The sequence below is a fragment of the Lithobates pipiens genome, unplaced genomic scaffold (genome assembly GCF_037356315.1).
Source record: "Lithobates pipiens isolate NorthernLeopardFrog02 unplaced genomic scaffold, aLitPip1_a1.2 Scaffold_19, whole genome shotgun sequence".
NCBI lineage: Eukaryota > Metazoa > Chordata > Amphibia > Anura > Ranidae > Lithobates > Lithobates pipiens.
This window is the reverse complement of record NW_027507764.1, coordinates 466,569,169-466,582,037: the sequence shown is the minus strand read 5'-3', so window position 1 is coordinate 466,582,037 and position 12,869 is coordinate 466,569,169. Positions and strand designations below refer to the sequence as shown.

Below are 12,869 nucleotides of genomic sequence, written 5' to 3'. Positions count from 1 at the left end.
GCTATTCTGATTATCACGACAGCTCCTTGGTCCTGACAGCTTCCACGGGGTTCTATTACCTCTATCATCACCCACATTCTCTCCAAATCACACCGATGGGCAAGAGGAAACCCAAGGATCAGTCCAAACCCGCCAGTGACCGGACACAGGGTGACTTGGGACGTTTCTAACACAAGTATCTGTGGCCTACATGAACCAGGGGAAATCCAAGATAGTGCCAGCACCTCCATCCCTGGCCCACTCTGAGCCAGCAGATGGGATGCAGGTCTAAGGGCCATTCAGCCTCCCTTGCAGACCTTGAACCCCCCCTTACACAGCCCCCACAGCTTTTCACAGGCTTCACTATACTCCGGTGATGGTTGGGATATGGAATCGCAGGTGAGATCTCTGCACACATACATGCAATCCCTGCCCACAAAATTTGACTTTGAACATTATGTCTCACGCATAGAAAAGACATACAGGCAGGAGATAACTGAACTTAAAAAAGACCTGGGGGTCTGTATGGGAGACATAGAGAACACCACTGACGGCATTTGCAAAACACTGCAGTCCCACGAGGAGCCTCTAAACTCCCACACTGTTTTACTGCAGCAGCTCATGTACCACCAAGACGATATTGAGAACCGTTACAGACAGAACAATATCAGAATATGTGGCATCCCTGAAACAGTGGAACAGAATGAACTACCAGGGGCAGTCACCACAATCCTTAATCAGCTACTCCAGCAGCCTAAAGATGCCCACATTGAATTGGACAGAGTTCACAGGAACTCAGGCCCGAAGAACCCTGATTCTTCCTTTGTTTGCGATACACTTTGTAGGGTCCAATTTCCACAAGGTTAAGGAGGAAATTATGCGGGCCACAGCACGCAAGACTTTATCCGGCTGAACAACACCCCAGCCATGCTGCTTCAAGACCTCTCGAGCCAAACACTGGCCATGAGACGCTCTCTCAAGCCACTCACATCTCTCCTCCAGGAGAAACACATTAAATATCAATAGAGGTTTCCATTCCAACTGCAGGTCCATCAGGAAGGCCAGACGGCCCTCTTCCGCACTTTGGGGAACCTGTCACAGTTCCTGAGCACCCTGGAACTGTGCCAGGTCTCCTTACCAGACTCGCCCCTCACCCCTACTACCCCGAGTCTCCCATTCATCCCACGGTAGCAGAAGTTCAGCACCTGTTATTTTTGCACCTTTACCCCACAGCCGGGATCACTTCCTTTACAACCACCCTTAGGAACGATAGTGGATGTGTATGCACTGTATTTTTTCTAGTCAGTTCTACATTTTAGAAATGTCAAGTTATTTACTCAATGGTTTATAGCTGCCACCTAGTGGCCTGTTATATTTTTTCTTTTTATGTTTTCAATGGTGGTTCCCATCTCCTACCATCTCTTCTGTACTGGAAATGGATTCCGCCCACCCCTCCCTGCTCTCACCTCCTCAACTCTCCCTGTTCTGTTCTCTCCCCCCCCCCCCCTTTTCCTCCATATTAAGCAAGCCTTGGTGCAATTACAGCTCGGTGTTAGCTGTTATATGGAAATTTAGTGTCCTCTCCTTTCAATGTTTCCATGCTGTCACATGACCATATAACTTTATCATCCTTTAACTGTAGGGGTTTCAATACTCCAGAGAAAAGAAGCCAGATATTATAGCACTTCCACAAGGCCAGTACCCAACTTTTGCATCTGCAGGAGACCCACTTCAGGGGCCAAGCCGTCCCGGCCCTTAATGATCATTACTATCACCAATGGTATCACTGCACAAACACACAGGCCAAATCAAAAGGGGTGTCTATAGCCTTCCATAAATCATTCCACCCAGAGGTTCTAGACTCCCTTGTTGATCCCCTAGGTCAGTGATGGCGAACCTTGGCACTCCAGATGTTTTGGAACTACATTACCCATGATGCTCATGCACTCTGTAGTGTAGTTGAGCATCATGGGAAATGTAGTTCCAAAACATCTGGAGTGCCAAGGTTCGCCATCACTGCCCTAGGTCATTATCTTTTTCTCAAATTAAAATGTAACTCCTCTATTTTCACAGTGGCTAATGTGTATGGACCAAACCGAGACCAGGGGAGCTTCCTGTCCACGGTTCTGAACAAATTACACTCCTCTGGCAGTCCCTGTTTTATTTTAGGTGGAGAGCTCAATGTGACCCTTTCCCTGGCCATAGACACTTCCTCCATCCCCCACTCCACTCTCACACACATCAAATCACTCTTGCATTCTGCTCAACTGGTCGATGTCCGGGGAGTGCAACAGCCATTTGAGAGAGACTACAGCTGTTACGCCATAGCCCACAACTCTTATAGTCGTATAGACTATTTCTTAGTCTTCCAATCCTTGTTGGATGTCCTACTTAAGGCATCCCTTGGCAACATATTGTGGTTTGACCATGTCCCCACACGCTTAAGCCTAGCTAACCCCCTAAATCCCGTAAAACATTTTTATTGCACCTGAACGACAATTTGTTAAAGGATATCCCATGCGTAGCAGCGATTGAACAAATCAAAGGGCTGAAATCTGGAAAATGTCCGGGGCCCAGACGGATTTTCCCTTGGGTTCCAAAAGTAATTTGCCCAGCCCCTCGCCCCGTTGCTGTCAGCGGCATTTAATTCCATAGATGATTCCCATCTACCATCTAGAGACCTTTTATCCACTAACATCTCTGTCATACCCAAGCCAGGCAAGGATCCCTTTCAGTGTACTAGCTATCTCCCCTACTCTTTGTCCTAGTAATAGAACACCTGGTTAGGGCCATCAAGCAAAACAAATCTATAGTGGGGATCCAGACACCCTCCTCCGACCACAAACTTTTGATTTATGCAGATGATCTCCTGGTCTACATCCAGCAACCCCACATGTCCCTACCCTCATTGATGCAAGAATTCCACAGGTTAGGGGAATTTAGTAACTTCAAATTAAAAATGTCTAAGACAGAAGCCCTTAATATCTCTTTACCGCACACTACTCTCGCCCAAGTACGGGATAATTTCCCATTCCAATGGGGCTCCAGAGGCATCTCTTATTTAGGGATAACGATTCCCTCCAACCTGTCAGACCTCTGTACCCTTAATTATCTCCCTTTACTGAGCTGGCTTAGGAAAGAACTGGATAACTGGAACTCATCCCCACTGCCCTGGTTGGGTCGCATCAATACACTCAAAATGGAAACCCTCCCTAAACTACTTTTTTTATTCCAGACAGTACCTATTACTGTTCCTAAAAACACATTTTCAGCTGCTTATGCTCCATACGTTTGATCTGGCACCAAGGCCTGTCCCACATCTGTCCCACTCTGCTCACGTACCCCAAAATTCAGAGTGGGGTGGGCCACCCAAACTTCGAAACTATACCACAGGGCGGCACGGAATGGTTCCCTTGCCCCATCCCCAAAGCATCCACCATGGTAGAACAAGACCTTTCCACCCTCAACTTTCCGGCCCTACTTTGGCGGGCACGCGCCCCTAGTGGACAAAATAGGAGCCAAAGTAACATGACAGCAATTTGCACAGCCGAGCCATGTTGCCGCAGACTAACTATAATAAATGTCATTGCTTTACAGCCTGCAATAAAGACAGACACAGTTTTTTTTTTTTTTTTTATCCAGCTGTATTTACTCAGTGAAACCTATAACATCCAGGTGAAAGATATAACACCAACATGTCAGAAAAAAAATTAAAACAATTCCAAAACAGAATCACTGAGATGGAAAACGGATCATCCCCTCCTTAAATGTAGGGTAAATCTAATCACCTTCTGGCACACAAAGCTGTTTGACTTTCAACTGTGATCAGCTATGGTTATTTTGATTAGCTCATCATGAAAAGAGCTTTTCTGGAGTATTTCAGTCCCCGATAGTGCAACTGAAGCAATCAAATACAGGTAAATGCACTGTCAAAAGATATCCAGAGTAAACAAGCACAAGTCAGGAACATTTTCAAAGGTTTTATCAATGCCTAGAAGCACAGTAAAGTCTATTATTAAGAGGTAAAAGGTATTTTATACAACACAGACCCTCCCTGGATCAGGATGTTGCTCCAGACTGGATGAAAGAGCCAGGAGGAAACTGGTCAGAGAGGCTACTAAGAGGCCTACAGCAACTCTGAAACAGTTGCAGAAATGTATGACAAAGAGTGGTCATTGTGTACATGTGACAACAATATCACACATTCTCCACAAATGTGGCTTGTATGGAAGGGTTGCAAGAAAAAAGACACTCCTTAAGAAATACCACATGCAGTCATGACTGAGCTTTGCCAAAACGTACCTTGAAGATTCTGAGGCCACAAAGAAAAAGGTGTTATGGTCAGATGAGACTAAAATTTAATTATTTGGCCTCAACACCAAACGATATGTCTGGTGGAAATCCAATACAGCCCACCATCCAAATAACACCATTCCTACAGTAAAGCATGGAGGTGGTAATATCCTGTTATGGGGGTGTTTATCTGCAGCAGGGACTGGAGCATTTGTCAGGATAGAAAGAAAAATGGATGTGGAAAAATACCATCAAATTCTGCTGCCCTCTGCTAGAAAGTTGTCAATGGGAAGACGGTTTACCTTCCAATGTGACAATGAGCCAAAGCACACAGCAAATATTACCACACAGTGGGTAATGGAGAAAAAGTTGAATGTTCTTGCATGGCCTAGTCAAAGACCAGACTTAAACCCCACTGATAATCTGTGGCATAACTTGAAGACTGCAGACCACCATTAAATTTAACTGAACTTGAGCAATTCTGCAAAGAAGAGTGGGCAAATATTGCAAAGTCTAGATGTGCAAAGTTAGGAGAGACATATCCCAACAGACTAAAGGCTGTAATTAAAGCAAAAGGTGGTGCAACAAAATACTGACACAAGGGGGGTAGATCCCTTTTCCAACTGAGTGATTGTTATGTTTTTTTTTATGACATTATGGTGTTAGATCATTCAATTGGATGTTATAAGTTGGATTAAACAAAAACTGTGTCTGTCTTCATTTCGGGCGCCAAAGCAACAAAATGTGATTCTTTTAAAGGGGGGCAATTCTTTTCTATACCCACTGTAGAGAGGAAGGTATATTTACTTGTTTTAACCTCTTCTATTTTTACATCTTTTCAGCTGCTTCCTAGTTTGTAGCCTAGGCCAAAATTATGTCATACATCCCAGTTTGCATGGTCTTTTTTTATTTATTTTTTCATCTGGAGAAGGGGGTTTGTCAGATAAGCATGCCCTCCCACCTGCATGCCTGACCTAAGGGCAGATGGATTCCAGAAAGTAAATGCTTTAAAGGAATTAACTGCCCTTACTCCAGATGGTTGCAACAAGAAATGCTAGGGAAGTGATTTCTCGACAAAATAAAGCCTGGAGGCAGACAGTTGGGGGCTTTTGCTATAACAATAAAAAATTTATAAAATAGCATTTTCGGTTTTCACTGCTCAGATACAGTTAAGTTCCACTTTAAGTTTTGGGGTTTTGTGGGAAGAGTGTAATATTCTGTGCTAAGGGTGCATTCAATGAAGCATAAACAAATCAAAGATGTAAGGAAAAGAAAAAAATGGGAATTGCGTGTATCAATGCACCTAGTGGTATGGTGGATACACCTAAAAAGAGGTTATGATAAAGGTGCCACGTCCTAAATTGCATTCAATGAAAAGAAGTAAAGAAGAGGGCTATGGACTTTCTAGGCACTAATACAAAATATTTTTTTGTTAAAAAGGTATAATTTTATTAACAAAAGAGCATGCTTACATAAATACATATTAAAAAAAGCAAGAAGTAGTCATATACACTCAAAAGTTTATCAGCAAAATATGTTGCCATCATTCATATCATATTCACAATGTAGTTACTGAGAAATAACGAGATGATGTCTTCAATAGTAGATAATCTCAGATTTGTATATAGATGACAAGATGGCAAAACAACAAAAGTGGCAAGATGCTGATACTGAATTCATGTCCGACATGTTTCGCGTACTTTAGATGCTTCCTCTGGGGCCAAATTATGACTAATTATTGAGGACGAAAGGACAAAATGTATTTACTTATCAATAAAGCACAATAATATTAATTTATATTATAATATCACATTTTTTCAAAAAAGTCTGGACAAACTGGACTAAAGATGGCGTAGGGGCACATAATATGAAACAGCTTATAAAGGGCACTAGGGGGGCACATGTAATATAGTAAAAATATAACAAAATACATTTTGAATATTTTTTTTTCCTTTTTTCTTTTTATTATTTTATATCTATATTAAATAATATATAGCATCATTACCCTTTTGAGGATATATCTATAGACTCCTAGCAAAACACCAGGGATCATGAAGCCAGGAACCCAAAAATGAGATAGTTCCCTGAATAAGAAAAACTTTACTTTACTTTACGGTTTCTTTTTCTTATTGAGGGAACTATCTAATTTTTCGGTTCCTGGCTTCAACCTGCTATAAACATATATGGGTCCCATTACATCAAAAGCCTTGTTTGTGAGCCTTTCCTGCCCGGGTGGAAAAACAGAATAGACACATGATCCCTGGCATTTTTCTAGGAGTCCACAGACTCATATCCTCAAAAGGGTAATGATACTAAATATTATATAATATAGATATAAAATAATAAAAAATAATAAAAAGAAAAAAAGGAAAAAAAATGTATTCAAAATAGTTTTTTTGTTTTTTTACTATATTACGTGTGCCCCCCTAGTGCCCTTTATAAGCTGTCTCATATTATGTGCCCCTACACCCCTAGTCCAGTTTGTCCAGACTTTTTTGAAAAAATTTGATATTATAATAGAAATTAATATTATTGTGCTTTGTTGATGAGTAAATTATTTTTGTCCTTTCGTCCTCAAGAATTAGTCATAATTTGGCCCCAGAGAAAGCGTCTAAAAGTATGCGAAACATGTCGGGCATGAATTCAGTATCAGCATCTTGCCACCTTTGATGTTTTGCCATCTTGTCAACTATATACAAATCTGAGATTATCTACTATTGAAGACATCATCTCGTTATTTCTCAGTAACTACATCGTGAATATGATATGAATGAATGTAACATCTTTTGCTGATAAACTTTTGAGTGTATATGACTTCTTCTTCCTTTTTTTTAATATGCATTTATGTAAACATGCTCTTTTGTAAATAAAATTATACCTTTTTAACTAAAAAATTATTTTGTATTAGTGCCTAGAAAGTCCATAGCCCTCTTCTTTTCATTGAAATCAAAGATGCAAGTCAAATGTGTCACAAACTGGGCCATCTGTAGCCAAGACCAAGTTTACATATTGTGTCACTTAGGCTCTAGCATGATAAATCTATACCCATACATGCAACATATTTTAAACTCAAAATCAGATCCATAAATTACATAATTTCAAGTACATAGCATTGAGTTTTTTTTCTTATAAATTACTGTGCCATGCAAATACATTTTTCAAATAATGAACTAAACCAGAGTAATTTCTTCCACTTACAGGTCCTGTCACTTGAGAGGCACTCTCAAATTCTTCATCATCCTCCATTAAGGTTTCTGCTCCAGGCAATGATTCTGTTCCAAGCAGACAACAAAAAAAATAAAAAATTGAAGTTTCATATAATTACATTGAAATAATTAATCTCTTGAAATATGTAAACCCTCATGTTTCTTGCCAAAACTATACAAATAGGTTTAAGAGCAGGTTTCGAGTTACACCGGTAATATGTTTTCTATCATGCCTGCCACTGAATCTATTTTGATGAGTGACGTCTTCATGTACTGAATCAGTGGATCTTATTTAATCATGATGAAGACAAGCAGGCTGATACACAATGCCAGGAATTACAACAGGCTAGGTCTCAGTGTTGTTGCAATATAATTGATGCCTGTAGGATATTTTAAGTAGCTGAAGTGCAGAATTCAGTTTAAATGACAATCTTCTGTCATCCATCTTCTTCCATATTTGTAATATCTCCATATTTTCCAAGTTACGATAATGTTCCATTAACGATAATGTAAATATGTGACTTACTTAACAGGGCATGTTTAGATTTGCTGAATGTAGTGATTATTGAAAATTTTGTTCAAGTGTGATTATAGACTTCAGCGACAAGCAACAACAAGGCAATTTGGGAATTAAAAAAGGACTATGTAGTGAGATATCAAGCATGAAGTCTGATTAATGTACACAACACCGAAATATGCTGCGGTTGCAATCATGGACTGAAAACCCGACTAACGGGACTGGCACATAAAGGGCTATTTGGCCACAGTAATAAGTCACCACCACTATCATTAACAGTTTACATAGTATATTGCAGGAGGTAGGTACTGTAGGTTGCCACGATCTGTTTTTGATCAATAATAAACAAGCACTGGTCCTCTAGTCCAGTGTTTCTCAAACTTTTATTAGTCAAGGCACCCTTTAACCACTTCCATACCTGGCCTATTTTGGCACTCCTTTCCTACACGTAATAATTTTTTGCTAGAAAATTACTCAGAACCCCCAAACATTATATATGTTTCTTAGCAGATTCTCTAAGTAATAAAATGGCGATTGTTGCAACTTTTTACGTTACTCTGTATTTGCGCAGGGATTTTTCAAACATGTTTTTTTTTGGGGAGGGAAAAAAAAAGTTTCTGAATTAAAAAAAAAAAAAAAAAACAGTAAAGTTAGCCCAATTTGTTGCTTAATGTGAATGATTAGGTTACGCTGAGTAAATAGATACCTAGCATGACACACTTTAAAATTGCGCACACTCGTGGAATGGTGCCAAACTTTGTTACTTAAAAATCTCCATAGGCCATGCTTTCAATTTGTTTACAGGTTACCAGTTTAGAGTTACAGATGAGGTCTTGGGCTATAATTATTGCTCTTGCTCTAATGCACACGGCGATACCTCATATGTGTGATTTGAACGCCGCTTACATATGTGGGTGTGACTTACGTATGTGTTCGCTTGTGTGCGTGAGCACACGGCGCTTTAAAAAAAAAATGTTTCTTTATTGTTAATTTTACCTTTAATTTTTTTATTCTTATACTTCCTCTTTAAAAAAATTTTTTGATCCCTTGTAAACATCCCTTGTGATAGGTCCTTTTTATGGAGAGGTGAACTCTGTCTCAGCCTTTCCAGCCGCATCTCCGGCTTTGCTTACATCCACCGGCCCAGATTTACATCATAACGTCACGCCCGGGCCTCTGTGGGTCATATGGATGATTGGGGACCATCTTTTCACCAGAAATCTCTATGATCAACTTCCGGCGGCAACCGTTTCGTTCTCCGCCTTGCCAATCATACGGGCGAGCCTGGAGAAGCACCGGAGGGTGGCGGGAGGGGGGATGTCCCTTCCTGCCATCTGTAAGAATGATCAAGCGGCTGAACTGCAGCTATGATTGTTCTTACGGTGCATAGAATCACTGGCAGAAAAAGATGATATCTGAATGATACCTGTAGCTTCAGGCATCATTCAGATATCTCCACTCAAAGTCCAGGACATCATATGATGTCCATGGGCTGGAAGTGGTTACAATGGACAGTCTCGAGGCACCCTTTAAAATTATGAACAGTCTTGAGGCACCCCATCATAAAATGTAAACACTATTCTAATGCCGTGTACACACGACCAGACTTTCCAGCAGAAAAGGTCCGACAAAATCATTTCATCGGATATTCCGATCGTGTGGGGGCTTCATCTGATTTTTTTTTCTAAATTCATGAAGAAGGTTAATTAAAAAAAAAAATGTTTTGAATATGTTTTATAGCAGAAAGAAAAAAATATATATTTTTTTCACAATTTTCAGTCTTTTTTTCATGCATATAATAAAAAATAATAAAACCCAGTGGTGATCAAATACCACAAAAAGAAAGCTCTATTTGTGTGAAAAAAATGATATACATTTTATTTGGGTACAGTGTTGCATGACCGTACAATTGTAAATCAATAATACACAAACGCTTTCCCTCACAAACGTGTATCATCACTGTGCTAAATATTGTAAAAATAAATCCCTTAACCCCAGCTGCTACTATAAACAAAATCAATAGTGTAAAAAAAAAATCCTTCCTCAATTGTAGGAAAAAAAGCAGCGCTCAAAAGTGTAACACAGTATTATATGCAAAAATAACCAATGCCCATTAACTAGTGCAATGTGAAAAAACAATGATTAAATTGTAGCAAAGAGAGTTATTAAACATTTAATATAGTGAATTGTGAAAACTCACATACAAAGTAACAACCCTATAAAAATAAATAATAACCAAAAAAACTAAATTATTAAATAATCCAAATAAATAGTGCAGTGTCCATCCCCCATCAACCAAAGTCCATCCTAGACTGATGGTCCAAAAAAATGAGAAACTACAAATAAAAAGTGATGACCAGTGTCTCTTAGTTAAAGAAATCTTGCAAGCGCATTCCTCCACCACATCACGGTGTCTGTGACTCCCCTTATGTGATTAAACCAGCTGCAAAGCCTCACACTTCTGTGTTTGGCTAATATCACTTTACCCTCTTTACAGGGGTTAAATGGGAGATCCTCAAGCTTGCAGTTCAGAAGATCGACATGATTTCCTTGGCAGTTCACATAAGCGCATCCATGCAATAAAAAAAGAGATTGCCTCCAATAGCGTAATACAGTTTAAAACTTTTTAAACACACGCCAAAAATCTCACTTCAATGCACTCACATGTAAAACAATAGTGACACCATAAAAGGTAAACTTCACATCAATCATTAAAATCTGTATACTGGAGCATGGATGGTCACGGCAGACCCAGGATATACGAGATGGTCAGAATTTCTCTCACCCTCACTGTACGCCAAGCGATATCGAGTGTTCACCGTCCTGTATTCCTCCTTATCTCCGCTCCCACTATCCCCCGATCAATACAGGGTGTTCAGCATCCTGTGCCTACTTCAAATGTTCGCCAAGTAGCCTCGCCCCGACATGTTTCATCATAGATTGACTTATTCATGGGATTGGCTACTTGGCAGGGTGAACTTTTTTTTATTATCCCAGGATCTCCGTCAATGGGCGGATATTCACTTTCGCACATGCGCATTACCTGTGACCATACAATTGCCAGTTAAAGTTGCACAGTGCTGAATTGCAAAAAATAGCCTGGTAATAAAGGGGTTAAAATCTTCAGGAGCTGAAGTGATTAAAATAGAAAACACTCAGTTTAATTTCAGCAGCTTAGTTCATTTTTCTCTAACTTCACAGCCTGCCAAGTCTTCTGTTCTCTAATGCCGCGTACACACGATCGAATTGTATGACGTACTTAGTCCGTTGAAACGCATTTCAACGGACAATCCGCTCGTGTGTAGGCTTCAGCGGACTTTTTCAACGTGAAGTCCGGAGTACTAAGAAGGTCGGTTTGCACACCAATCTTCCCGTCGTACTTTGGTTTCAGCGGACAATACGTTCATCAGTATGCTAGTCCGACGGACTAAGAATGGCGCATGCCCAGAAAGGATTTACAGGGCGGAAGCGTTCTGTCTTGTAAAACTAGTGTTCGTATTGAAGCTAGCATATTCGTCATGCTGCTAATTTTGTGATCTTTTAATATAGCACATTCTTTTCTTCTTCATAATGTGAGAAAAGTGAAGTTGCTTTGCTGCTTATATTCACACAGAGTTATCACAAATGTCTTTATTCATCCTCATCTTATGATTAATATTCCAATTCGAGAATAAATAATAAAAAAAAAATAACGGACGAATTAAGCTGAAGTCTGAAAAGCGCGAATCGTCTCTAACCAAACTTCCACTAACGCAAAGTCAGCAGAAGGAGCCCAAAGGTTTGCTTTGCTGTGTCTTGGACTTCCTATTTCTAGTCCCGTCATACGTGCTGTACGTCATCGCGCAAGCTTTTGTCGGACTGTTTGTGTATCCGTGTGTGGCCAAGTCCGTTGGGTAGAAAGTCCGCCGGATTGTCCGCCGGATTGTATGACGGACTAAGTACGTCATACAATTCGATCGTGTGTACGCGGCATTACTCTAACTCTGTTCTCCTTCGGTCAAGTACTCGCAGATACTTTGCGGTGTGATTTGCGTCAATACAAAATAACCAGGCGCAAATTGCACTGTAAAGAATCGTATGCGATTTGAACAGGAATGCGGTGTGTTTCCTGTGTGAATCGCATGCAATTTCCTCCACTGCTTCTATGTGTGTATAGAATGGGAAAAGAGTCATCTAGTGGGCAGTTATTAAAAATGTTAGAACTCACATTAATACATATCTGGTCAAATGCAAAATATGCATAGGTGTCCCGGTGTTCTGTGGAAATAGTTAACTCGTCAAAATCTCCAACTACGTCACTTCCCAGCAGCAGATTTCGACAAGTTGGCTATACTGCACATGTACGCACCCGACAGAATAACAGAAACCCCTGGCAGCTGTTGGAGAACTGGATGAATTTTCAAAGGTTCATACCTTGCGCATGGGTACTGCGGCGATTGGTAGATCTGAGGAAAAATCGTGGTGTTCTCCAACAGCTGCCGGGGGTTTCTGTTATTCTGTCGGGTGCACGCGTGCATGGCTAGTAGGGACAACTGATCAAAATCTGCTGCTAGAGAGTCACCGGAAGTGACGTATTTGGAAATTTTGGCGAGTTGGCTATTTCGACAGAACACCGGTCCTGCCGATGATAGAAAATCACGGGACCCCTTGGGTATAGGGCGGAAGTGATGTCAGCTTGAGGGTGGAATGTCTATATATCTCCTCCAGTCCTGTGAGCACCTCCAGTGGTCGTGATTTTCTATTATCTGCGGGACCGAGACACTTATGCAAATTTTGCCTTTGAACGCTACTTTATGCGAGTTCTAACATTTTTTAAAACCTGAACAATAGATTGTGCTTTTCCCTTTCTATGCACAAACACACATGAGCAGTGA

The 12,869-nt window shown here is 40.5% G+C and overlaps 1 protein-coding gene across 1 annotated transcript in view; it reads right to left on the bottom strand.

Moving 5' to 3' along the window:
* Positions 1-12,869, bottom strand: part of CUNH8orf34 (chromosome unknown C8orf34 homolog) — a 422,416-nt gene that overhangs the window by 128,363 nt on the left and 281,184 nt on the right. The window contains exon 10 of the mRNA XM_077492843.1: positions 7,471-7,544. Coding sequence (XP_077348969.1) covers positions 7,471-7,544 — 74 coding nt within the window. The remainder of the gene's footprint in view (positions 1-7,470; positions 7,545-12,869) is intronic.